The 25,473-nt window shown below is 43.6% G+C and overlaps 3 protein-coding genes across 3 annotated transcripts; 1 reads left to right on the forward strand and 2 right to left on the reverse strand.

Moving 5' to 3' along the window:
* The first annotated feature begins 47 nt into the window (after window positions 1-47).
* Window positions 48-13,014, forward strand: LOC115109482 (dnaJ homolog subfamily A member 2-like). The gene is made up of 9 exons (XM_029634413.2): window positions 48-218; window positions 872-931; window positions 1,448-1,683; window positions 1,778-1,858; window positions 2,007-2,140; window positions 2,243-2,439; window positions 2,668-2,812; window positions 2,895-3,022; window positions 11,426-13,014. Exons 1-9 carry the CDS (start codon window positions 141-143, stop codon window positions 11,612-11,614), a joined length of 1,248 nt encoding a protein of 415 aa, XP_029490273.1. The 5' UTR covers window positions 48-140; the 3' UTR covers window positions 11,615-13,014.
* LOC135564531 (uncharacterized) lies at window positions 12,695-21,749 on the reverse strand. Its single transcript, XM_065009771.1, has 8 exons — window positions 21,507-21,749; window positions 21,134-21,386; window positions 20,800-21,059; window positions 14,555-14,785; window positions 13,937-14,416; window positions 13,618-13,722; window positions 13,437-13,528; window positions 12,695-13,324 (listed from the first exon to the last, which is right to left on the reverse strand). Exons 1-8 carry the CDS (start codon window positions 21,747-21,749, stop codon window positions 13,222-13,224), a joined length of 1,767 nt encoding a protein of 588 aa, XP_064865843.1. The 3' UTR covers window positions 12,695-13,221.
* A 150-nt stretch (window positions 21,750-21,899) lies between these two features.
* Window positions 21,900-24,918, reverse strand: LOC115109480 (uncharacterized). Its single transcript, XM_029634403.2, has 9 exons — window positions 24,772-24,918; window positions 23,790-23,882; window positions 23,392-23,654; window positions 23,111-23,286; window positions 22,905-23,043; window positions 22,605-22,745; window positions 22,351-22,470; window positions 22,162-22,267; window positions 21,900-22,043 (listed from the first exon to the last, which is right to left on the reverse strand). Exons 1-9 carry the CDS (start codon window positions 24,913-24,915, stop codon window positions 21,900-21,902), a joined length of 1,326 nt encoding a protein of 441 aa, XP_029490263.2. The 5' UTR covers window positions 24,916-24,918.
* Window positions 24,919-25,473: the final 555 nt, after the last annotated feature.

The following is a 25,473-nucleotide window of genomic DNA, read 5'->3' on the forward strand; positions in this document are numbered from 1 at the left end:
TCTCTGGAGCATATCAGCTGACTGACAGCGCGCTGACCCAAATTGACGCATTGCGTATGACGTTTCCACCCGGCTTGTCTTCTCTCGTTTCCTTTCATCCGCAGGTCTTTCTCTGTGTGTAGCCCTAGATAGAAAGCATAATGGCCAACGTTGTGGATACCAAGCTATACGACATCCTCGGAGTCTCACCCTCCGCTTCCGAAAACGAGCTAAAGAAGGTACGTGACAGGTGTTGTTATTGTTTTAAAAAAAGAACACCACCACAGTGCCTACACAGACATTTTGGTGAATAATTAGACAGCAAAACTGGGTTGGTGTGGCCTTGCCAACACTGTTCGGATGCTAAGCTAACTAGCCTTGCGAGTTAGACAGCGGATATTTCTGGAGAAAATAACTTATATAATGAAAATCTAGCTATGTCTTTCTCTGATTGACAACTCGATCTAATGTAACTAGACAGTTAGTTAGCTGTTAGGAATTTGGTTAGATATATTTTATACATGGGAAACTAACGTTAGGCCTTACTTAATGCATAGAAAAGTAACATTCGTTATCCCAGACAGTCAGATCGTTGCTAGACGATGCGCTGCAGATTGCTTCTCGAAGTTAGCTGCAGTTGCTAGCTGGCTTAACATTAGTGTGAGGAAACAAATCTGTCAGTGTAGAACCATAGAGATACTAGTTAGGCTATGTGTTAGCTAGCCGGTTAGTACATACGATCAGAATTTCTGGTTATAGACTATTAGCTAGCTGGAAGATTTTCAGGTTCACAAAGTGTTGGTCTTGCGGCAGCAGCAGTGTAAAGCTACGCAGTTAGAAAAATGTTGGCCCAGAGACAGTAACTGATGTAGGTTGTCTCTTTTGTGTGCAGGCATACCGCAAGTTGGCCAAAGAGTACCACCCTGATAAGAACCCAGATGCCGGGGACAAGGTAAGAGACAGGTGGTTATACACACATGTGATACAGCACACAACACGCTAATCGCGCCACATCACGATCACCAGCCATGTTAGTACCATTACACAGGCCTATCTGTATTGAGCAGTAACTAAGATGTGTATTAATTGACTTTGGTATTAGTCAAATGGCCTCCTTTCGAGAGCAGGAGTGCACCTGGCTAGTCTATAGAGGCTCCTTCTCTCTCTTGGTCTCATCTGCTTCATATACAGCACTGACTTGAGATAACTGGCAGGTGAAAGCTAATTCCCAACCAGCATGTTCTGCATCTCTCAACTGACCTGTGTAACATCCGTGCAGATGAAGGAGGAGAGGAAAGTAAACCACGTTAGATTATTGCGTTGGGAGAGGAGTATCTGAGACAACTGCATGTGGTGATTGTTCATGCAGATTTAAAGTAAACAGTGGGAAATGTCACCTGAAGTTGTAGAATGTCTGTGGGAGGTAGTTATGATAAAGGTCCCTAATAGTTCACCCCTTTTCTCCCAGTTTAAGGAGATCAGTTTTGCTTATGAGGTGCTGACCAATCCAGAGAAGAAGGAGCTGTATGATCGCTATGGAGAGCAGGGGCTGCGGGAGGGAGGTGGTGGAGGGGCTGGCATGGACGACATCTTCTCCCACATCTTTGGAGGGGGGCTGTTTGGCTTTATGGGGGGGCAGGGACGTGGAGGGGGAGGACGCAACGGGGGACGCAGGAGAGGAGAGGATATGGTGCACCCCCTCAAGTGAGTAACAGTTACTCTCCCTTCACTTCTCTAGTCTTCCATCCAGACATGGTTGGTTATGCCTTACCTATCCCTGCCTACCTTTCTAACACAGAGTATCACTGGAAGACCTCTACAATGGTAAAACAACCAAACTACAGCTCAGCAAGAATGTCCTGTGTGCTTCCTGCAATGGGTGAGTTTACACACTTTTAAAGAATGTATTTCATGTGAAAATCAATGTTAGTAGTTGCTGAGCTACTCCACTTTTTGAAATAAATCACATCTTTAACATGAGCTATATTGTTTAATGTGATACTCTCCTCACTTTGGTCTGTCTCCAGTGCGGGGGGTAAGGCGGGGGCGGTGCAGAAGTGTGTGGCCTGCAGAGGGAGAGGCATGAGGATCATGATCAGACAGCTGGCTCCTGGCATGGTCCAACAGATGCAGTCAGTCTGCACAGACTGCAACGGAGAGGGTAGGAAAACACACACACATTCACATAGTCTGCAATTTTATGAATACACTTTTGAAACACATTTTTTGATAGGAAACTAATCTGTTTGATGTTTTTGTATAGGGGAGGTGATCAGTGAGAAGGACCGTTGTAAGAAGTGTGAGGGTCGTAAGGTGAACAAGGAGACAAAGCTGTTGGAGGTCCATGTTGATAAAGGCATGAAACACGGCCAGAAGATCAGCTTCACAGGAGAGGCTGACCAGGCCCCAGGCACTGAGCCTGGAGACATACTACTTGTCCTACAGGAAAAGGAGCATGAGGTAATATACACACTCTCACACACACATTGTAGCAGAGAGTACTTGAAGACTTAAACAAACTACTGGAAACCTCTTCAAGTGAAGTGTTCGGAAATTCCTTAGATTCCTCCATGAAGATGGCCCTCAATTCACATCTTCTGAATTTGAGACATTCCTGAAACTCTCGCCCACTTGTCATTCAGAGCAGTTGGGTCAAAGTGCTGAGAAAGTGTTGTGTCTGTTCTGAAGGGGTTCCGTCGTGACGGCCATGACCTTCACATGACGCAGCGTATCGGCCTGGTGGAGGCTCTGTGTGGCTTCCAACTGGCAGTCACACATCTCGACGGACGCCAGCTCGCTGTCAAATATCCCCCCGGCAAGGTTATAGAGCCAGGTAAAACACACACATCACCTCAAGTATATATCTATTTGGTCCAACCTGTATCATTAAATTGATGATTGTGTGTTTTTGTCAGGTTGTATCCGGGTGGTGAAGGGAGAGGGGATGCCTCAGTACAGGAACCCATTTGAGAAGGGAGATCTGTTCATCAAGTTTGACGTCCAGTTCCCTGAAAACAACTGGATCAGTCCTGAGAAACTCTCTGTAAGTACCTCTAAGAACCAACTGGCCTGCCTAAGGTGTCCAACCACTTAGTTCACAGTCCAGGACATCACACATTGTCTCAACCATCACTTTGTCTACATGATTGTACTGAGCAGGGTTTCTGTTAGGAAAATGTAGCGTCGCCGGACATTTGACTGGCAGCATTTTAATTTATTGTACATTTGAGAAAGGTACCAGACCCATATGCATTGGGTGCATAACCTAATTAGGCCGTCCACCCACAGTGCTCAGAATGACAGAAATCACATTTCGATTATGGTAATTCATCTTAACAGAACAAGTCGAGGATGCAACTACGTGTGTCCTTTTTACCGAATTCTGATGCACAATAAGACAAGTAAAGCCCAGCAAAATCACTAGTCTATGTCAATCTACTATCCCCCATGGTAGAACAATTTACTTTTTCTATTGGTCAGCTTGTCATTCTGTGCGAGAAAGAAATAGCCTATCCCAAACAGACTCTGGGACAGTTGTTGGACGATAGATCCCAAATTTATACAACCAGTAGGTCTAGGCTACATTATTTTTTTTTGAGCAATGAGGCTGATGCAACAGTTCAGAACGTTTAGCTTAACATTTTTATAAACTATTATTTCTTCACATTATGAGCGCAGCAATACGCACATGGCAGTAGGCTACGCGTGAGTGTTCATTCCATAATGCAATTAGCGGGAAAACACAGTTGTCATGGTGAGATATAAATGAACATATCTGTTAGAAGTTTTGAGAGGGGAGATCTTTTGGTTACTGGACAATAAAAAAGTTGATTTGAAAACCAGTAGAACATGAGTGAAATAGGCTACTGGTTTCAATGTTATATGGAAGTCTTTATAAAATATTTACCTCCACGTTTGGTCATATTTTGGCTAGGGATAGACCTTTTATGGACTGTTGGAGTACTTGCAAATCAGTGAATTTATCTATATCTATATGCCAACATTTATCTATATGCCAACATTTATCATAACCATTTATTTTTATTTTTTACATCACCTTTATTTAACCAGGTAGGCTAGTTGAGAACAAGTTCTCATTTACAATTGCGACCTGGCCAAGATAAAGCAAAGCAGTTCTACACATACAACAACACAGAGTTACACATGGAGTAAAACAAACAGTCAATAATACAGTAGAAACAAGTCTATATACGATGTGAGATAAGGGAGGTAAAGGCCATGGTGGCAAAGTAAATACAATATAGCAAGTAAAACACTGGAATGGTAGATTTGCAGTGGAAGAATGTGCAAAGTAGAAATAGAAATAATGGGGTGCAAAGGAGCAAAATAAATAAATAAAATAAATACAGTAGCGAAAGAGGTAGTAGTTTGGGCTAAATTATAGATGGGCTATGTACAGGTGCAGTAATCTGTGAGCTGCTCTGACAGCTGGTGCTTAAAGCTAGTGAGGGAGATAAGTGTTTGCAGTTTCAGAGATTTTTGTAGTTCGTTCTAGTCATTGGCAGCAGAGAACTGGAAGGAGAGGCGGCCAAATGAAGAGTTGGTTTTGGGGGTGACCAGAGAGATATATCTGCTGGAGCGCGTGCTACAGGTGGGTGATGCTATGGTGACCAGCGAGCTGAGATAAGGGGGGACTTTACCTAGCAGGGTCTTGTAGATGACCTGGAGCCAGTGGGTTTGGCGACGAGTATGAAGCGAGGGCCAGCCAACGAGAGCTTACAGGTCGCAATGGTGGGTAGTATATGGGGCTTTGATGACAAAACGGATGGCACTGTGATAGACTGCATCCAATTTGTTGAGTAGAGTATTGGAGGCTATTTTGTAAATGACATCGCCGAAGTTGAGGATTGGTAGGCTGGTCAGTTTTACAAGGGTATGTTTGGCAGCATGACTGAAGGGTGCTTTGTTGCGAAATAGGAAGCCAATTCTAGATTTAATTTTGGATTGGAGATGCTTAATCTAAGTCTGGTAGGAGAGTTTACAGTCTAACCAGACACCTAGGTATTTGTAGTTGTCCACGAATTCTAGGTCAGAGCCGTCCAGAGTCGTGATGTTGGACAGGCGGGCAGGTATAGGCAGTGATCGGTTGAAGAGCATGCATTTAGTTTTACTTGTATTTAAGAGCAATTGGAGGCCATGGAAGGAGAGTTGTATGGCATTGATGCTTGCCTGGAGGGTTGTTAACACAGTGTCCAAAGAAGGACCAGAAGTATACAGAATGGTGTCGTCTGCGTAGCGGTGGATCAGAGACTCACCAGCAGCAAGAGCGACATCATTGATGTATACAGAGAAGAGAGTCGGTCCAAGAATTGAACCCTGTGGTACCGCCATAGAGACTGCCAGAGGTCCGGACAACAGACCCTCCGATTTGACACACTGAACTCTATCAGAGAAGTAGTTGGTGAACCAGGCGAGGTAATCATTTGAGAAACCAAGGTTGTCGAGTCTGCCGATGAGGATGTGGTGATTGACAGAGTCCAAAGCCTTGGCCAGATCAATGAATACGGCTGCACAGTAATGTTTCTTATCGATGGCGGTTAAGATACTGTTTAGTACCTTGAGTGTGGCTGAGGTGCACCCATGACCAGCTCTGAAACCAGATTGCATAGCAGAGAGGGTATAGTGAGATTCGAAATGGTCGGTAATCTGTTTGTTGACTTTGCTTTCGAAGACCTTAGAAAGGCAGGGTAGGATAGATATAGGTCTGTAGCAGTTTGGGTCAAGAGTGTCCCCCCCCCTTTGAAGAGGGGGATGACCGCAGCTGTTTTCCAATCTTTGGGAATCTCAGACGACACGAGAGGTTGAACAGGCTAGTAATAGGGGTGGCAACAATTTCGGGCAGATAATTTTAGAAAGAAAGGGTCCAGATTGTCTACCCCAGCTGATTTGTAGGGGTCCAGATTTTGCAGCTCTTTCAGAACATCAGCTGACTGGATTTGGGAGAAGGAGAAATGGGGAAGACTTTGGTGAGTTGCTGTGGGGGGTGCAGTGCTGTTGACCAGGGTAGGGGTAGCCAGGTGGAAAGCATGGCGAGCCGTAGAAAAATGCTTATTGAAATTCTCAATTATAGTGGATTTATCAGTGGTGACAGTGTTTTCTATCTTCACTGCAGTGGGCAGCTGGGAGGAGGTGTTCTTATTCTCCATGGACTTCACAGTGTCCCAGAACTTTTTTGAGTTAGTGTTGCAGGAAGCAAATTTCTGCTTGAAAAAGCTAGCCTTGGCTTTTCTAACTGCCTGTGTATATTGGTTTCTAGCTTTCCTGAAAAGTTGCATATCACAGGGGCTGTTCGATGCTAATGCAGAACGCCATAGGATGTTATTGTGATGGTTAAGGGCAGTCAGGTCTGTGGAGAACCAAGGGCTATATCTGTTCCTGGTTCTAAATTTCTTGAATGGGGCATGCTTATTTAAGATGGTTAGGAAGGCATTTTTAAAAAAGCCAGGCATCCTCTACTGACGGGATGAGGTCAATATCCTTCCAGGATACCCCGGCCAGGTCGATTAGAAAGGCCTGCTTGCTGAAGTGTTTCAGGGAGCGTTTGACAGTGATGAGTGGAGATCGGTTGACCGCTGATCCATTACGGATGCAGGCAATGAGTCAGTGATCGCTGAGATCTTGGTTGAAGACAGCAGAGGTGTATTTAGAGGGCAAGTTGATTATGATATCTATGACGGTACCCGTGTTTACGGCTTTGGGGAGGTACCTGGTAGGTTCATTGATAATTTGTGTGAGATTGAGGGCATCAAGCTTAGATTGTAGGATGGCTGGGGTGTTAAGCATGTTCCAGTTTAGGTCGCCTAGCAGCACGCTCTGAAGATAGATGGGTGGGGGGCAATCGGTTCACATATGGTGTCCAGAGCACAGCTGGGGGCAGAGGGTGGTCTATAGCAGGTGGCAACAGTGAGAGACTTGTTTTTAGAGAGGTGGATTTTTTAAAAGTGGAAGTTCAAATGGTTTTGCAGTAGATTGCAACACCACCCCCTTTGGCAGTTCTATCTTGTCTGAAAATGTTGTAGTTTGGCATTAAAATGTCAGAATTTTTGGTGGTCTTCCTAAGCCAGGATTCAGACACAGCTAGAACATCTGGGTTGGCAGTGTGCTAAAGCAGTGAATAAAACAAACTTAGGGAGGAGGCTTCTAATGTTAACGTGCATGAAACCAAGGCTATTACGGTTACCGAAGTCATCAAAAGAGAGCGCCTGGGGAATAGGAGTGGAGCTAGGCACTGCAGGGCCTGGATTCACCTCTACATCACCAGAGGAAAAGAGGAGGAGTAGGAGGATAAGGGTAGGTGATCCAGGTGTAAATGTCCAGAGCTTGCGGTTGAAATCCGGGGACATGGAGAGAAAATAGGTCCAGTATATTCCGGTCCGAGCCGCGCTGTACAAAACTGGCGTAGATTTTCGAGCTAAAGGATAGCTGATGACCACAAACCGTGGTTAGCTGAATACTATCGATTAGCCAGTAAAGAAGCTAACAAGCTTCTGGCCAGCTTTTGACTAGCTTCTGGCAAGCTTCTGGCTAGCTTCTGGCTACCATTATAGATAACGAATCCTAATTGCTAAATTGTCTCGTATTCGGTCAATAAAAAAACGCTGCCATTTAAGTAATTTATTGAAACTGTCATATCAATGAATAAAACAAAACAAAATGTACCACCTTTTTCTTCCCAATTTCATTATATCCAATTGTGATCCAATTACGATCTTGTTTCATTGCTGCAACTCCCCAACGGGCTCGGGAGAGGCAACGGTCAAGTCATGCGTCCTGCGAAACATGATCAGCCAAACCGCGCTTCTTTAACACCTGCCCGCTTAACCCGGAAGCCAGCTGCATCAATGTGTCAGAGGAAACACTTTTGGACTGACAACCGAGGTCAGCCTGCAGGCGTCCGGCCCACCACAAGGAGCCGCTAGAGTGTGATGAGCCAAGTAAAGCCCAGTCCAAACCCGGACGATGCTGGGCCAATTGTGTGCCGCCTCATGTGTCTCCCGGTCACGGCCGGCTGTGACACAGCTGTTGTGACGCATCAGCACTTAGACATTAGCCTTCTACATCTAGCTACATGTTGAACTTCCATCCTCTCAGGCCAGGGGCACAACAATGTATGAATTAATGGTTGGATCAGAATAGCCGTTATAATCATTGGCCAGTACATAAACTTCAGCAAAACCACAAGTCCAAATCCCTATCTCCAGTATGGCTAATTTAGGAACGGGACACTTTTAGCTAGCTAGCCAGCCACCAGAGGGCAACAACACAAGGAGATGCAGCAACTCAAGTTTTTCTGTCAATGATGTGTGCTCTCAATGGGATTTGATAGGAGCGACGCCAACATTTAAGCTAGTTTCCCCTGACACTTTTTTTGGGGTGCTCCTGTACCATTCACAATTGAGCTTGCTCAGTTTAGCTCAAAGCTGATTGGCAAGTTTTTGTTTACTTTTTTTTTTATCAAGGGAGGCCAGATGCTCGCTGACTTCCTTGCCTTCAATGCTATGGTTGTCATGTATTCATTATCTTTGGTTAAATGTTTGTAGTTTGCATGTTTCAGTAATGATTAACATGGTTAAATAGTTGTAAATCTCTGCTTGATTTAGCTTTTGGTATATTTGGCATTTTATACATATTCTGTATTTCCAAGGAAGAAAGCAATAATTAATTGACACACTACTGTAAATAAATGGATACTACCTGTTATAAAACAGAAATTGCTCTCCGTAAATAAATAGTGAGAAATTCTGTCTGAAGCCATTAGGCTATGACTTTCCTAGCCCTATAATAATGATACAAGTTATATCCCCTTTAAAAGGGTTTATTTTCAACCTCTGGGGTATAACATGTTGGACAAAGTAGTATAGAAGAGTCTGACCCCTAACTTGAGTTCAGTCTTCGCCAATGAGAATCAAGAAGGGCGTAGCAATGTCCTCCATGACTGTGAAAGGCCTCGATTCTAGGCCGTAGAAAATCCTACATCCATCTCATTAGATCAGAACAGGATGGATTAACAGTGATTCATATTACTGGTCTGCATCCTAAAAAGGATAGTTGTGTTTTGCTGCATAACAATCTTACGTTATTTGTCTGCCCATATGATGTGGATCACAGAGGAGTTTCTTCTGAATAACTGGTCAGGGCATAGGACTTTCCATTCAGCTTCAGGCAACTTTGATGTAAGGCTTGATTACACCTGTAGTAACTACTTCTATCTGTCACTCCCATTGTTGCTTATCCATTGTTCACTAGATATATCAATGTAATTAAACCCAACACAATGTTGAAAAACCGAATGCTTCCCACCTCTAGTTCACATAACTAGATGTGAGCTGGAGGTGATCCAAACGCTGCCACCAATATAGCGGAATAAAGTGAAAGCTGCAATAGGGACTCTAACCAGGGCTCATAGTGGAAAAGTGAGCTCTAATGACCATTGCCATGAAAGTCTAGCCAACAATGCTTGCATATGCCTTGTTACAATAGCCTAAGTATATAACATGATTGACACAACTGTAATAATCATCATGAAACTGCCTTGGAAGTGCCATAAGTGTAAGCCAACATAATTCATTATTTTACATTAACCTGTTTAATTGATCATAGTCCAGATTCGTTACAGTTGCAAATACCACAGTTTCACCAGGGGATTTAAACCAAACATATTTGTTTTACAGGTCTTCTTTCCCAACATGTATATATTAATCAAATCTGACAAATACAGCTTTTTACTCCAATCTGGCAACCCTCATAAACTCCGACACAGCACCAGTATCCCAAAGTATTAAGTGAAAACGTGCAAAGAAAACAGCATTGGCATTAACGTAAGGCTGCTATTATAAGTATTTTGATGACAACCTGGTTGATTAACAATATTGGGTTGTAAACGTGTGAGATGTTTGTTTGTGTGTATATATATATAAACAAACAAGTGTGGGACAAGTCAGTGTAAAACACCATTGCCCAATATGCATTGCTCCAATAATTTTCAAAAGATTGTTCCGAAGTTTGCCCTCAAATGTATTTTCCTTTGAATGAAGTCGCACAAAAATGTGTCTTCACACTAATTAAGCCGCACAAAAACGCACAATCTCCTGAAATACTTTTTGTAGAAATATGCACAAATTGCGTGTGAGATTGTGTTGCTACGGGACACCCGAGTGCGCGGCCACTTTAAAAAAAAAAAAAAAAAAAATTTTTTTTTTTTTTTTTTATTAAAAAAATTACACGGAACCCAAACTGGCTGCGCGTGTGCGTCATCTTGCATACTTATATATTTATTTTGTCCCCCCACACCAAACGCGATCACGACACGCAGGTTAAAATTTCAAAACAAACTGAACCAATTATATAATTTGGGGACAGGTCAAAAAGCATTTAACATTTATGGCTAGTTAGCTTGCACTTGCTAGCTAATTTGTCAATTTTAGCTGGCTTGCTGTTGCTAGCTAATTTGTCCTGGGATATAAACATTGAGTTGTTATTTTACCTGAAGTGCACAAGGTCCTCTACTCCGACATAAAACGGTCAACCGACTCTTTTCTAGTCATCGCTCTTCCTTCCTTCCATGCTTTTTCTTCTCTTGACTTTATATTGCGATTGATAACTTTCATAAATTAGGTACATTACCGCCACTGACCTCGTTCGTCTTTCAGTCACCCATGTGGGTATAACCAATGAGGAGATGGCACGTGGGTACCTGCTTCTATAAACCAATGAGGAGATGGGAGAGGCAGGACTTGCTGCGCGATCTGCGTCAGAAATAGAACTGACTTCTATTTTAGCCCTTGGCAACGCATACGCTCGTTGGCGCGCGGGAGCAGTGTGGGTGCAATAATTGAAAAACATAAATTTCTACATTTATTTTGCAACGCTCACAGTGTAGTCATCCTGTTAGCTTCCTCTAGCCTTATGGACATGTGGCATAAACACAACCAGTCATGATGTTTTCATCTGATTGTCAAATAATCACTTAACAAAGGTGATTCAGTCTATAACACAACAAAATATGGAAAAAGTTAGCATGTGAGTACTTTCTGAAGGCACTGTATATGCATTTGAATGGGAAGTGCACTTCAATTACCAGTTGATAAATAAAAATAGTACCTATTTTTAATGGTGGCTATCAAAACAGTTATCACGTGAATTCATTTAGAATTCTTATGCAATCATCAGGCGTGTTTCACTCCAGCAGCAACAGGAGCTGTAGCTGCAGCTCTTGCACAGTCTGACCAATTTTCTGCATAAACTTGGCTCTGTATCTGTATGCTGTGCGTGTGTAAATAATCATCTTGAAACTAACAAAAATACAGTACATTATGCAAATTAACCTATAGGCCGATTTACATTTTTGTATCATCCAAAAGACCGCTATTACTGGCTAACCTGGTACTGAGATATGCAGAATGTGTGTTTTGCCTGTATTTTTTAGGAGTTGGAGGATCTGCTGCCTGGGCGTGCGGAGGTTCCAGTTATCTCATCGGAGGCGGAAGAGGTTGACCTCCAGGACTGTGAGGTCAGAGGTCAGGGGTCAGCGGGGGCCAGGAGAGAGGCCTACAATGACAGCTCTGATGAGGAGGGTGGACCACATGGCCCAGGGGTACAGTGTGCCCACCAGTAGACTGAATACATACACACCCTTCTCTCACTGGTCTGTGTGCCCATCTGTTGAGTACTCTGAGAGAAGGGCACCCCTCCACTGCCCCTCCCCCAGGTCCCATCAGGACCCTCAATCCTCTTCATTCCTCCATCAGCCAATCAATGTGTGTGTTTGAGTGTGGTCAGCAGGCTGTGATGGATGTTTAGTGGCCATTTGACATCTTAGGTTTGTAGGCTCTACATCTGTCTGGAAACGTTGTCATTTGGGAACCTTGTGTACAAAATGAAAATATTGTCTAGTGAAATTATTAATTTATCTTCTAACAGGCTTCAGTGTCGTAGTCTAGTCTTAGTCACACACCAGCGCATGCTGAAAACACATTTAACACAGACCTACCATAGCCCCTGGTCTACACGGCGGCCTGCTGAGCCACACAGAAAGCTATTGTATTGCTTCCTGTAAGCTCAAACGTCTCCCATCGCTGAGGCACCTCGGGACTACCTGGTCAGATTTCTCTCCACCAATAAAATAGCTTGAATCTTTAGGCTTATTTACCTTTGTCAGAAAACAACATGTTTCTCTTCTGTGTGAGGATTGTGCTTTTGCGCATGCGTGCGTGTGACCACAGAGCTTGTCTTGAGTAGCATACTCTAAACTGAGTGTGTGTGTGTGTGCGCGCGTGTGATTTAGGAGCTGGGTGTGTGTGAGTTGCTGTAGAATGTTCTGGCTTCTCTGCTCATAGCGGTGTGTGTTCTGTGTGTATCGCCAATGTGAGTGGAGACCTCGTTTTATGTTCAATTAAAGATAAAAACAATTGAATGTGTTGAACTTCTCTCCCACCTTGACCATGTAACATTTAGCCCCTAACCTCTGACCTGTGCATTATACACAACTTTCCATGCCAGTACAACTGTCACACATGCCATCTCAGCTTCCATTCCCTTAGCTCTGTAAATACCAACCCCAGCCCCTGTGCACGGTCACATCTCAATACTCTACAGTTGCCTCCTTCCCTCCTATCCAAATTCCTGTTCTTCATCTGCACTGATGGGACAAGACAGCATGGTCATGGTCAGTTGGCACAAATGTTTTGGAACACTACCTGGAAAAACAATAATTTCCTGTTTGAACATTTTGCATTAGTGTGCACTATTGAACATGATCCAGGTGAAAGCAGCATGGTTTACTAGGCCACACATGGATTTCCTTTCTCATGTCGTTCTGTCAGATCAGTACAGATGGAGTGGATATGAGGCTACTTTAAACTGTAGAGATGTAGTCATCTGACTGTCACTGTATATATGCTATATAGGCCACTGGAGGGACACGCTACAGACAGGGGCTTTATTTAGTAAATGATGTTATTGTTGATGATGCTCATGTTTGTTAGGATGACAATTAAACTGTATAATAAACTGTCACCATCAGCTCTGTTTTTGTGTTCATCCACTTATCAGGCTGCAGTATAAGCCAATGACAGAAGAAGCCAGAAATGGCTAATGTGGCTTGTAAACAGGGTGGGTAATAGTGTAGGGACTGACAGATTGAGGGGGGATCAGCTGGGGTGGGACTTTAACCAGCAAATACCAGCAGATTTCTAGTGAGACAGCTGTGTAGGAATAGCATAATTAGCTTGCGCTGGTGGCTAGCCTGAGTGAGTCAGCAGTGTCGTCTGTCTCTGCACTGTGGAGTCTCACTGGACCCAGCAGCTCCTTGAAGCCTGCTGTATTCCTGGGAGGAGGGAGAGCAAAAGTAAAAGAGGGAATAAAGAACGAGTGAAAGGTGGAACTTGACACCAGTCTGGTTTGTTACCTGTATCTCTTACATAGTGTGTGTGTGTTACCTGTCTCGTTTGGACTGCATGACATAGGAGCGTTCTCTCCTCAGCTGCTCCAGTCTTTCTCTGACCACTGTCTTCTGCTGGCTCTTATCCGCCTGACAGAAACACACAGTCCAGAATCACACACCCGCTCCATTGCCTGACAATGGGGTATATTACATGTGGTTTTGTGTGTGTTTGTCACCTGGGGCAGGTTATGTGTGAGGTGTCGGAGTCTGTCAGTCTGTCTGAGACCCATCAGGTCTTCCTGGGACTTCTTGTTCTGAATGATTGACAGCCGCTCCTGGACCTGACACACAGGAAGTAGTCACATGCCTTAGTGACATCTATAAAATAAAAAAATCTTTCTTCTGTGCCTTTCTTCCTAAAACCCACCCTCTGTACATCGCTCTTGCTCTCTCACACACCCTCAGTAGTTGTCCCTGTCCATTCCATTCCTTCTTTCTCTCTCCCTTTTCTTGATCACCCCCCCTCCTCCATCTCACTCTCAGTAGTTGTCTCACCCTCAGTAATTGTCTCTCTCTGTCTCGCTGTTGTTTCTGCTCCACCTTCCTCTGTAGGTCCACCAAGCTGCGCATTGTTTTCTCTCTCTCCATCATAGAGACTGGCTCCAATGTCCTCTCTCTCTCCATCACACTCCCCATTGTTTTCTCTCCCTCCATTGATCTGTCTCCCTCTAGAGTAGTGTGTGGGGTGTTGAGGGTCTCCTGGGCTGATGTAAGGGGTGCAGGTCTACTCAGGGCCCAGAGCTCTGTCATGTCCTCCCTCTCCCCTCCCAAAGAGGGTGGGTAAGCACTTCCATTGGCTCCCAAAGCAGTGAGGTCATCAGTGTGTTCCTCATCGACAGGTGGACTTCCGCACCTTTTCTCAGCCTCCTGCTGGGCTCTGCCCCATGTTGGAGGCTCCTCAGTGTGTGTGATAGGGGTGTGTGTGGGCACATTAGAAAGTGTTTCTGTCTTCTCTGACTGCTCCATCACCAACTCCTGCAACACACACAGTCATCACAGTTATAATCGGAACCTTAGTGAGCCAGCTGGAACATTGGCGAGCCAAACAGAATCTTAAGAGTGCCACATGGAATCTGAGAGCCAGACGGAATCTTAGAGAGACTAACAGACTACCTGGCCCGTGATGGGGTGCTGGTCTGTAGGCGGTAAGAGCTGTTCAACCTCAGAGCTGTACTGGAACAGAGACGAGTCCAACACCTTCACCTGGTCTGTGTCTCTGGTTGTGTCGTTGTAGTGTATGTGTCCAGGTGCGTCATAGGGTGTGTATCCGGGGGTGTTGTGTGTGTCACAGTGCACACTCACCTCACCCACTTCCTCTTGTTGCTCTGTTGCAGTAGACATTACCTACATAACCACAACACAAAGAATACACAGTTCAGATCTCTGTGTGACAGTGTTTCTGATCCTAGATCTGTGTGTGAGACGGACCTGGGCCAAATATAGTTTATATACAGTGCATTCGGAAAGTATTCAGACCCGTTGACTTTTTCCACATTTTGTTATGTTACAGCTCTATTCTAAAATGGATTCAATAGTTTTTCCCCCTCATCAATCTATACACAATACCCCATAATGGAAAATCAAAAACAGGTTTTCTATACATTTTTGCAAATTTAATACAAATGAAAAAAATCACATTTACTTCAGTATTCAGACCCTTTACTCAGTACTTTGTTGAAGCACCTTTGGCAGCGATTACAGCCTTCAGTCTTGTTGGGTATTTCTCTTATTATTCTCTGCAGATCCTCTCAAGCTCTGTCAGGTTGGATGGGGAGCATCGCTGCACAGCTGTTTTCAGGTCTACAGAGATGTTAGATTGGGTTAAAGTCTGGGCTTTGGCTGAGCCCCTCAAGGACATTCAGATACTTGTCCCAAAGCCACTCCTGTGTTGTCTTGGCTGTGTGCTTAGGGTTGTTGTCCTGTTGGAAGGTGAACCTTCGCGCTCATTTTCAATACATTTGCTAAGATTTCTAAAAATATGTTTTCACTTTGTCATTATGGGATATTGTGCGTAGATGAATGTATACATTTTGAATTCAGGCTGTAACACAATATTTGGAATAAGTCAAGGGGTATGAATACTTTCTCAAGGCACTGTAGTTGAATTAGTCTAAATATATTATCATAAGCATATGGTTTGGAGGGTTCTTAGATATGAATATAGACTATAGCTAGAATGACATGCTTGAGGTACATTGAATCACCTCAACATTGGCGAAGACCACGTTTTCAGCATCAAAATGACAACATATTTTCAAAATAAGTGAGACATACTGTATTACCGTAACACTTGACATCAATTTCTTATCTGTAGTAACTTTTTGATCATAACAATAGCAACATTGTTGTTACATAGGACTTAGCTAGTGTCTCGTCCTTGGCATCATTAAACTGAACACTTATTTTTATAAAAAATTCTCTATTACGTGATTAAACTAAATTAATAATGTAACTGTAATTAACTAGGAAGTCGGGGCACCAAGGAAAATATTCAGATTACAAAGTTATAATTTTTCTAATGTAACTTTCAGATAATTTAATATCTGATCAATTAGTCTTCTAATGAATACATTTTTCTTTACCTCACGTTAGTCTCATTCCAAACGTCGTAAATTGTTGGTTATCTGCATGAACCTAGTCTTCACTATGAATCATCCATACATCAATTGTCTTAAATCATTTATTTACTAACTAAATAATCACAGAAATGCACAAAACAAATAAGTAGATATGGTTACAAGTAAATGATAGGGGAATGTTCCCTAGTGGGCTAAACCGGCATGGCGGCTTGTTAGACAAAGGGACTGAGGAGGGCGCGAAAGATAAAAGACACTACAAAGTTGATAATTATAACAATTGAAATGCTAATCCTTTGCACATGAACGCTCACTCATCGGGAATAATTGCAATCAATATATATAGTTACGCTCAGTGTGTCGTTGTAATCTCTGTTGGAAAGTTTGTTTCTTTTGGAGAGTTTGTCCGCCCTCTCGCTCTCTCTCTCTGCCGTGGTTAGAATGGATAGTTCAGAGTAACATTCAGCAATGTTGTTATAGGATATATGTTTTGGCGGTTGTCGGTCTTTGCGTTCAATGGTACAGAATTCCTAGCTGCAGACAAGTAAATTAGTATCCAAGATTTGTTCTTATTCTGTCGGTTCGATAGTCTCAGAGTTGAAACACGTGATATGGTTAAGAATTCCGCAATCGTCTAAAACCTTAGCCCTCTCGTGGTTATCGAGGTAAGCTGGTCTCTACTCAGACCTTAGCCCTCTCGTAATTGAGAGAAGCATGGTCTCTACTCAAACCTTAGCCCTCTAATGATTGAGAGAAGCATGGTCTGAAGATAAATTCCTAAGGTGGGGGTTATATTCGGGAGAGCAGAAAGACACCAGATTAAAGTCTGTGCTCATGGGGCGGGCCAATGAATTAGTTAAACTCCAATGGCAATTGGAGTTTCCTTCATTAAACAGTTCAAAATCACATTACATAATTTCATAAATAGTTTCATCTTTACTCATTCATTTTATACAACAATTAGATGCAAGCCTCCTAACTGAGACTCTTGTATAAACAGGGTTATGGTAATGTGGCTGTATTGTCTCTCATGAGTTTCACAAACATTAAAAGAAATGGACTGGTCGTAGCTGGATTCTTCCTGGACCGTGTACACCTTCTCCAAACATGTACATTGTTCAGTTCTCAAGTTCTATGCTGGAGAAGAGGTTCCGTTGTTCTCCTGTGAAACCTTTTCTCTCTCTATACTGTCTGGCCATGAGGAAGAGAGTCTCCTCCAGGAATTTACAACCTGAGATAACAGCAGCCTGGGTGCAGGCGAGAGAGAGAGGGGGAAGGCACGCTATACCCAAAGAGGGCCACATCATGACACAAAAAATTGCTTTAGAATTCCATAATAATGAGGTTATTACATAAATTGTATGGCTTGTTCTTCTTCGGTATTATGGTGGTCTGCAAACAAATATTAAAGGTGCATGCCGCCAACTACAGTATTGGCTGCCTACTATTCTGTAGTATGAATTCATTACGTGTTGAGAAAAACTGCCCTACCAACTAAACCTGCACCAATTAAAACCTCACCACTATTCAACTACTTTGGTCCTACCTGATCCTACTCCAGGCCAGCAGCCTGGGAGAATGGGACTCTATTGTTCAAAACTTATAAATTTAATGCAGTAAAATCTCGTACCCCCAAGTACTTCTCTGCAGCTGCCACCACAACATCTATCCTCTGTGATTTATATTCTGTTTCTGCGGTACAATTGACAACCAGCACCATGTTTACACACAGAGAGAAGCATGGTTTACATACAGTTTACACACATCTTTTTCCACCGATAATACACATTCCATTGTCTCAAGTCCTCATGCACACTTCTAACATCTAGGAATCTCCCTCTTGCACACTACTGCCACATGACCATAAATTTAACAACTAAAACACGGTAATCTGAAATGGAAAAACTCAGTAGTACAGACAGTGTCTTCTCTGTTTCACCACGCTCTCCACTGGGTCTGCATCGCACCCAACAGTGAGTCACACACACCGGGAATCTTCAACTTCAGTTGATCCTCCTCAACGCCACTCCACTTAACACTACTTTCAACCGCGTCCTGCTCCAGATAGGAAAGCAAGTCACAGGTTGCGGTCCAAAAGCTCAAATTTAAGTGGACACTTCTGATGAAGTATCATGACGTCTGACGAGAATACACTTGCAGGGCAAGGGGCAAGTGAGAAAATAATCATTTTTAAATGGACCACCCTTGGCCACAAGGTAATGATACCTTCTCTCCGACAATCTCACTCCCACTGGGCCAGAATCGTCTTTGTCATCATAAGGACGAGGCTCAAACTTGGCGGTCTTCACCGCACTTGCCACCACAATTGATTCATCCTCACTCTCGTCACGTTCAATTTCCTTCTGTAGCTTTTCCAAAAGTTCAGTGTGATCCACCACTCCATATTCACTCAAAACATGTTCCAATTTTGTACTTTTTTTCCATCCACCATGTTCTCCTTCATAAGATCTTCTAGAAGGCTTGTTCATTCTTCCATTCCATATTTACTTATTGTATGTTCCATTTTTCTCATTTTTTTCTAGTGATGTTACATTTGATACTGGAGCTACAGTATGAGGGATGTGTCGAAATCTCTTTATCAGAGGTACGTCATCAATAACATACAAAGCTTAATTTGATCACATGCTGTTTCATACCGGTCCAAACACTTAAAAGACACACCCTATCCCCTCAGCCCTCAAATTAAGAAGACACTTCTGATGATGTATCATGACGTCTGACGAGTATACACTTCGCTGACTTTTCTTAGCGGATGTACAATCGTCGCAAATTGAATGATGGGGGATTCAGGCCCCGGTGTGAACATAATTGTACACTCGCAAAGCCGACTAAAAACGAGCGCTGAGGGGCTTACGTTGCAAACTTGCTTGGCTAACCATTTGGACCGCCCTCCAAGATGGCCGACGGGGATTCCCCCGAGGGCATAAGGTGGGTAAGTGGATGAGGAGGTTTCTTTTAAGTGTTTGGACTGCATCCCGTGTGTTGCAAAATGCCAGATCCCACTGATTTCGCCATGGTTTCACTGTTTTTTCCCATTCCAAGCTGCTTTCAGACACTGTCCTCTACTGGACACTGTACTTTCAAATAGAGTTAGGATTTTGTATATAAAGTTTCACCTGACTAGTAGCATAGCAGGTAGAGTAGGGGACTGTGGAACAGGGACGTGAAAGGTATAAGGTTGAATCTCGTTGAAGGCACACTAGTTTGAAAATGGTTTTGTCTGCACTGTTGTTCAAGTATTATTTTTATTTAGTGTAGTATAAGCTTATGTCTTAAGCATCCTAAATAATGTAATAGATTCAGTTTTTGAAATATAGTCAACTTGTAGGTGAAAAAGGGAAGCATAATGTAAGATGCAAACCATTATAGGTTACTAAAGGCAACGATTTACCGTATTATAATGAAATGGATTAAAAATATATTTTGTAATGATCACACAATGCTATTCATTGTTGACCAGCAGATGTCTCTAATGTGCATTGTGAATAGATAACGAAGCACCGACAAAATAACCGTTTTTGAGCACAATTTGGAGAAAGCCCCGAAGCTTTCAGAAAGCCTCGGTTTCCGATTACTATTTATTTCCCTGTCCACCATCTTACCCCTACCTTCATGGCCACACGAGCTAAATGTATGGATTAGAATGACCTAAGGCATTTAAACTGGAACAAACATTTCAATAAGGGGTGCAAAAAACATCTAACTTCATTGGATTTGTTTAGAAAAAAGTATTTGTGTCGCATAAGATTAATCAATCAATCAATGTACATGCACAAACATAGATATTGAAACAATGTTTTTTTTATCTACCGACCATAGAGCATGCTGGGAAATATAATAATGATGGGTGTGGTTTTGGTTCAATGTGATGTGTATAGTTTCTGGCCCCTGTATTAGGGTAAATCCAGCCCCTCAAAATAAGGCGTTATGAAACATGTCTCTGTCACTAACAAATACAGTCATGGGTGGTAACTCTACAACTTACTCGAAAGGCAAGGCACTCTGGGAAATATTTCAATAAGACTTTACACTAAAGTGTGTTAATTTTAACACTGTTTCAGTGCCTATATGGGTCCACAGACTCCACACTTTCAGTGTTGATTTAACAATCGTATAATTTGCTCTGTAAGCATCCAACTTGCTGTTTGCAATGTTTGCAATTGGCTTTGAATTACTCTGAAGTATTTTTGGTATCATAAAATTAATTGCAGCTTTCGACAGATTCAGCGGCATGTTGATAGAGTCATACAGTAGTTGAGCGTCACAACTTATTTGACTTGATTATGTACACGTGGGGCAATGGACATTCAGGAGAATGGACAGTTACAGAATGTTCAGATAGAAATGTATTGTGTAGATCAAATATGACTTTCAGATATTTTTATCTTCAACTTGCAGTTCCAGATACAGCCCTGCCATTAGTTGAAGGAAATCAACCCAATAGTTTCAGAAAAGTAGTCACTTCCTGAGATCTGTATTCAGATATTTTAACATTGTTATTTTAACATTTTGAAAATGTTGTTGCTTTCTCAGATCTGTATTCAAATAATTTTGAAAAGTAGTCATTTTTGGGATCTATTTGTTCCCCTGGAAAAATAGTTACTTTCCATTAAGCATAGTTAAAACTATGCCAGGTCTGTGTGCATTATTGTTTCTGATCCTAGATCTGTGTGAGGTAGTGTTTCTGATCCTAGATCTGTGTGAGCCAAGGAAGTGTTTCTGATCGTAGATCTGTGTGTGAGGTAATGTAGCATATCTTACTGTTCCTGTCTGCTGCTCAGTGTCTCCATCCGGTGGTTTGCTCCAGGCCAGAGTGATGAGAGAACCCTGCTTCTCATAGCTCTGAGGAGTCTTTCTGTGGCTGCCCTCCCTCGCCTCTCGTCCCTCACACACCTCTCGCTCTGTAGAGAATCCATTGGAGGCAGAGGGTGTGTGGTGTGTGTCGAGGGAGTGGATGGTGTCTGAAACACACAGGATCTCCAGATAGGGCAGGTCCTCCGGGGCCAGGGCCGTCCCACAGCCTGGAGACACACATGCACACAATATGTGATGTGTCTTTTTTCATGGTTTGTGTGTTTGTGTGTCTGTGTATTACCTGTGCAGAGGTCCCCTGTGTGTTGGTGTTCTGGGTCACCTCTGGTCAGGTCTGTGGGCGGGGAGGCTGAGGAGATTTTTTGGACTGAGATTGAGTCAGAAGGCCCCAGGCAGGGGTCAACAACAGTCAGTAGTGTGTTGGGGTCCGAGGCCAGGCAGGGGTTAGAGGTGAGGAGTGTGAGCAAGCAGGAGAGACGAGGCTCTCTGAGTTCAGATTCATACTCTTCTATCAGGGACAGCAGGCACTGTTCACCCTGGACACGGACGCAATGCACGCAGACACACACACACACTTCAAATGGTGGACCAAATAGATCTGCCAGTGTAGCCACAATGGAAAGTTGCTTTGATTTTAACACAGTGTTGTGACTGACCCTGTCCAGTAGAGTTGACAGCACTGCAGAGACCTGGGCCTCCTGGAGATCCATCAGCTCAACCAGCAGGACCAGAGCACAGCCTCCCCACTGGGACTGGTGCTGGAGGGAGGATTGGGTTTGGGACTGGGGCTGGGCAGGGCCCTGTTCTGGCAGGGTTTGGGGCTGAAGACAGGACTGGAGCTGGGCATGTGTTTGGGCCTGAGTCAGCAGGAAGGTGTGTGTGTGTCTCAGCCTGCTCATACACCCCGCTCTCAGCGCCCCCTCCCTTTGCTGGACCCACTCTGCTAACACAACACCTCACAGATCACAGTCACACAACTGGTTACTGGACATCACTGATTACATTACAGATAATAGGAGAGATCCAGATAGATACAAGCAGTCATTTAGCTATATTTGATATACAAACTGACCCTCTATAGGTGACTTCTGCTCTCCTGGTCCCTGTAGCTTGTCTGGGGAGTCCCCGTGCAGCAGCCTCAGCAGACACTTTCTCTCCCGCTCCTGATTCAGTACCAGACACCTCAGCACCACCTGGTCAGAGGTCAGAGGCTATAGGTCAAACTCCAGTAGCAGAGAAGGGCGGGAGGGAGGCATATAACAGTAAAACAAAGAGGCAACAGCAGTGTTACTGACAGATACTAGACATAACCTGTTGTTGAAAGACAGAGGATTCCTCTTCTTCCTCCTCCTCCTCCTCCTTCTCCTGCAGCCAGAGCTGGGCCTGATCTCTCTTGCAGGACCCTATAATCCTGGGCCTGGAAACAAGGCAGATGTAGGAAATCATTGACACATTAAAGTCAGAGACTTATTCCCATTGTGGTTGTCATGAAGTCCTCACCATGTCTCCCAGTCCTGTCTGGCTGCCAGCAGTGCACCATGGGACAGTGTCTCCCTCTGAGCTCTGATGGTGGCCAGGCTGGCATACAGACCCATCAACTGCAGGGTTTCCCTGTCCAGTCTGCAGGGGCAGAAGGACATGATCTGATAGTCAAGGTTCTAATTGGCTTATTGCAGGACCTGGAAAAGGTTGTGCTTGCCTCTCGTCAAGGCTGTTATTGTGGAATTGGTGTGTGTGTCTGTATGTGTTTGTACCTCTTGGCCAGGGCAGTGAGAGTGTTTGTCTCGTGCTCAAGGCTGGTGTGTATTTCAGTGAGGAGAGAGATGGCCGACCAAGACTGCTCCCTGGGTTTCACCAAATCAGGACAGCCCCTCAGGGACACACCCTCACTGCACCTGTCAATCATATCATCACCTGGTCAGAGGCATAGCCATCTGCTGCACATATACCTGCTCATCCTCAGGTTTGCCAATGAATTAGATCACTCCTCAATGTAAACTCAGTGTGCATCTTTGTTATGCACAGCCTAAAACTATCCTAAGTTTGTGTGTTACCTGTATATCCTGAAGGCTCCAGGTAGGTCAGACAGACTCAGCATGTCATCTGACTCCTGAGTCTCCTCCCATAGCAAACCTAGCTCCGCCTCCCTCTCCTCACGCTCCCATGGCAACAGTGCCTTCCAGGCAACCAGCCCTGTAATATCATAAACATGATGATATGTACTGAGTATACAAATGTGGTGTGTGTGTGTGTGTCTCACCATGGTGTTCCTGCAGCATCTCTGTGAAGAGTATGTGTGTGACGGCATCATACTTCACTCCTACCAGTAGGAGTAGCTCTGACAGAGAGACACACCCCAATGCCTGACTTCTCACCCCTGACCCCCGACCACCACTTAAAGACGGCAGGGCTCCACACACACCCTCCTGCACCAGTCTGGGGACAGACACACACACACATAAATGAGAGGGGGCAGACAGATAAGGGGAGAGAAAGAGAGCGGGAGGGAGACAGAGAGAGTCTTACAAACTAACAGCTTACCTGGCCCAGCGCTGTCTAACTGCTCTCCTCAGTCTCCACCCACACACTCCTCCCTCTTTTCTCTCCTTTCCCTTTTCCTTCCCTGTGGGTATGTTCTGTGTGTCTCTGTCGTACTGCGCTTGACTGGTGGTGTGGTACAGGTCTTGGTTGAGGTGTATGGTGTGCGTGTCTCTTGTATGTGTGTCTGTGGTGTGTGTGTGTGCGTCTGTGTGGTACAAGTCTCTGAGTTTTCCTGTGTTGAGTAACTGAAGGTCCCAGTAGATCTGTAGAATCAGGGTTCAGAAACAAACATCATTCAAAGTTTTTTAAGCTCAAACATTAAGAATTTGAATTATATTTGAACACAGGTGTAATACACAGACACACACATACACACAGAGCTGTGATAGCTACTATACCTCGTCTCTCCTTTCTCTCTCTCTTTCCATCTCAAGGAGAACTTCTAAAACCTTTCCATCACTGCTGGACCAACTCTCATCATCCCCTGCAACCTAAGTGAGGCAGGGGAAGAGGTTTAAACAATACACTTTGGCAATAGTAACACACAGCCTGTCAAACCTATATCATTTTTGTCTGGGTACTAGTCATTTTTGCTAACATTCCACTCCTTTCCACTGGTCACATACTGGTTGAATCAACGTTGTTTCCATGTAATTTCAACGAAATGACAATTAACCAACGTAGAATATATGTTGTTTTGACGGTCTGTGCCCAGTGGGTTGTCACTTCTTTAATTTGCCAAAGACAGGAGTGGCAAGGAGTGGAATGTAATAGCTGAACAGAGACGTCAACCAGACTATTTTGAATTTAGAGAGGAGAAACAGAAAGAGTGTTTGTGTGTACTTCTAACTTCATTATAGCTGTGTGTTTGTGTGTACTTCTAACTTCATTATAGCTGTGTGTTTGTTTGTGTGTACTTCTAACTTCATTATAGCTGTGTGTTTGTTTGTGTGTACTTCTAACTTCATTATAGCTGTGTGTCTGTGTGTACTTCTAACTTCATTATAGCTGTGTGTTTGTTTGTGTGTACTTCTAACTTCATTATAGCTGTGTGTCTGTGTGTACTTCTAACTTCATTATAGCTGTGTGTCTGTTTGTGTGTATTTCTAACTTCATTATAGCTGTGTGTCTGTGTGTGTGTACTTCTAACTTCATTATAGCTGTGTGTTTGTTTGTGTGTACTTCTAACTTCATTATAGCTGTGTGTTTGTTTGTGTGTACTTCTAACTTCATTATAGCTGTGTGTTTGTTTGTGTGTACTTCTAACTTCATTATAACTGTGTGTTTGTTTGTGTGTACTTCTAACTTCATTATAGCTGTGTGTCTGTTTGTGTGTACTTCTAACTTCATTATAGCTGTGTGTTTGTCTGTGTGTGTCACCTTCTTTATAGCTGTGTGTGCATCCTCCAAGCCGGTGTGTAGATGGAACACCTTATGGAACAGAACACACACTTCCTGAGGAGAAAGCTGTCCTCCAAGAGAACGACCTAAAGACTGGTACAGACCAGCCACACACTGCTCCATCACACCCTGGAGAGATCACACACACAGTACACCTCACACCTCACACATTACATAAACACAATACTAATAAGACAGTACTGAAGAAAATAAATATTATCAGCCAGCCATAGTGTCTTACCTGCTCCATGTTTACGCTGTAGACTGATGAATTATACACACTATCGCCATTATTACGCCAGTCGCCCCGACAACAGTCGGATTAGGTTACCAGGCAACAATACCGAAAGTTGTCTGCCAGCCTAAGTCAGACAGGTGACACCTGACCATGTTACTGGTCTCACCTAGGAGCAATTAGTTCCCCTGGCCTGTATAAAGTATTAAAACACGCACAGAAACCACACATTGAACAGTCATCTTTATTTGTTGTGAAATGGCAGTGGGAATGTGACCAATATTGCCAGTCTGTGTCCGGCATAACACATGTTACATACACATTAAGTAACGAAGAAAAATCATGTGTTCAAACATATTCCAATAATTCCCTATGGATACAACAGGGTTTCTACAGTAAAAGCTCCTGGGATGTAGTGGAGTAACAACATGTTAATAACAGTGTTT

This window comes from Oncorhynchus nerka, linkage group LG25, assembly GCF_034236695.1.
Source record: "Oncorhynchus nerka isolate Pitt River linkage group LG25, Oner_Uvic_2.0, whole genome shotgun sequence".
Taxonomy (NCBI): domain Eukaryota; kingdom Metazoa; phylum Chordata; class Actinopteri; order Salmoniformes; family Salmonidae; genus Oncorhynchus; species Oncorhynchus nerka.

What these genes read in the sequence shown, in the direction of transcription:
- LOC115109482 (XM_029634413.2), top strand. Translation starts at nt 141, where the DNA reads ATGGCCAACGTTGTGGATACCAAGCTATACGACATCCTCGGAGTCTCA. An exon ending in GATATGGTGCACCCCCTCAA is followed by an intron (nt 1,684 to 1,777) that starts GTGAGTAACAGT and finishes TTTCTAACACAG; the next exon opens with AGTATCACTGGAAGACCTCT. An exon ending in CTGTGTGCTTCCTGCAATGG is followed by an intron (nt 1,859 to 2,006) that starts GTGAGTTTACAC and finishes GTCTGTCTCCAG; the next exon opens with TGCGGGGGGTAAGGCGGGGG.
- LOC115109480 (XM_029634403.2), bottom strand. Translation starts at nt 24,915, where the DNA reads ATGGAGCAGTGTGTGGCTGGTCTGTACCAGTCTTTAGGTCGTTCTCTT. An exon ending in CACACACAGCTATAAAGAAG is followed by an intron (nt 23,883 to 24,771) that starts GTGACACACACA and finishes TGCCTCACTTAG; the next exon opens with GTTGCAGGGGATGATGAGAG. An exon ending in CCTCTGTCTTTCAACAACAG is followed by an intron (nt 22,044 to 22,161) that starts GTTATGTCTAGT and finishes ACCTCTGACCAG; the next exon opens with GTGGTGCTGAGGTGTCTGGT.
- LOC135564531 (XM_065009771.1), bottom strand. Translation starts at nt 21,749, where the DNA reads ATGAGCAGGCTGAGACACACACACACCTTCCTGCTGACTCAGGCCCAA. An exon ending in CACAGGGGACCTCTGCACAG is followed by an intron (nt 21,060 to 21,133) that starts GTAATACACAGA and finishes GTGTGTCTCCAG; the next exon opens with GCTGTGGGACGGCCCTGGCC. An exon ending in GAGAGAGACAATTACTGAGG is followed by an intron (nt 13,723 to 13,936) that starts GTGAGACAACTA and finishes CCTGTGTGTCAG; the next exon opens with GTCCAGGAGCGGCTGTCAAT.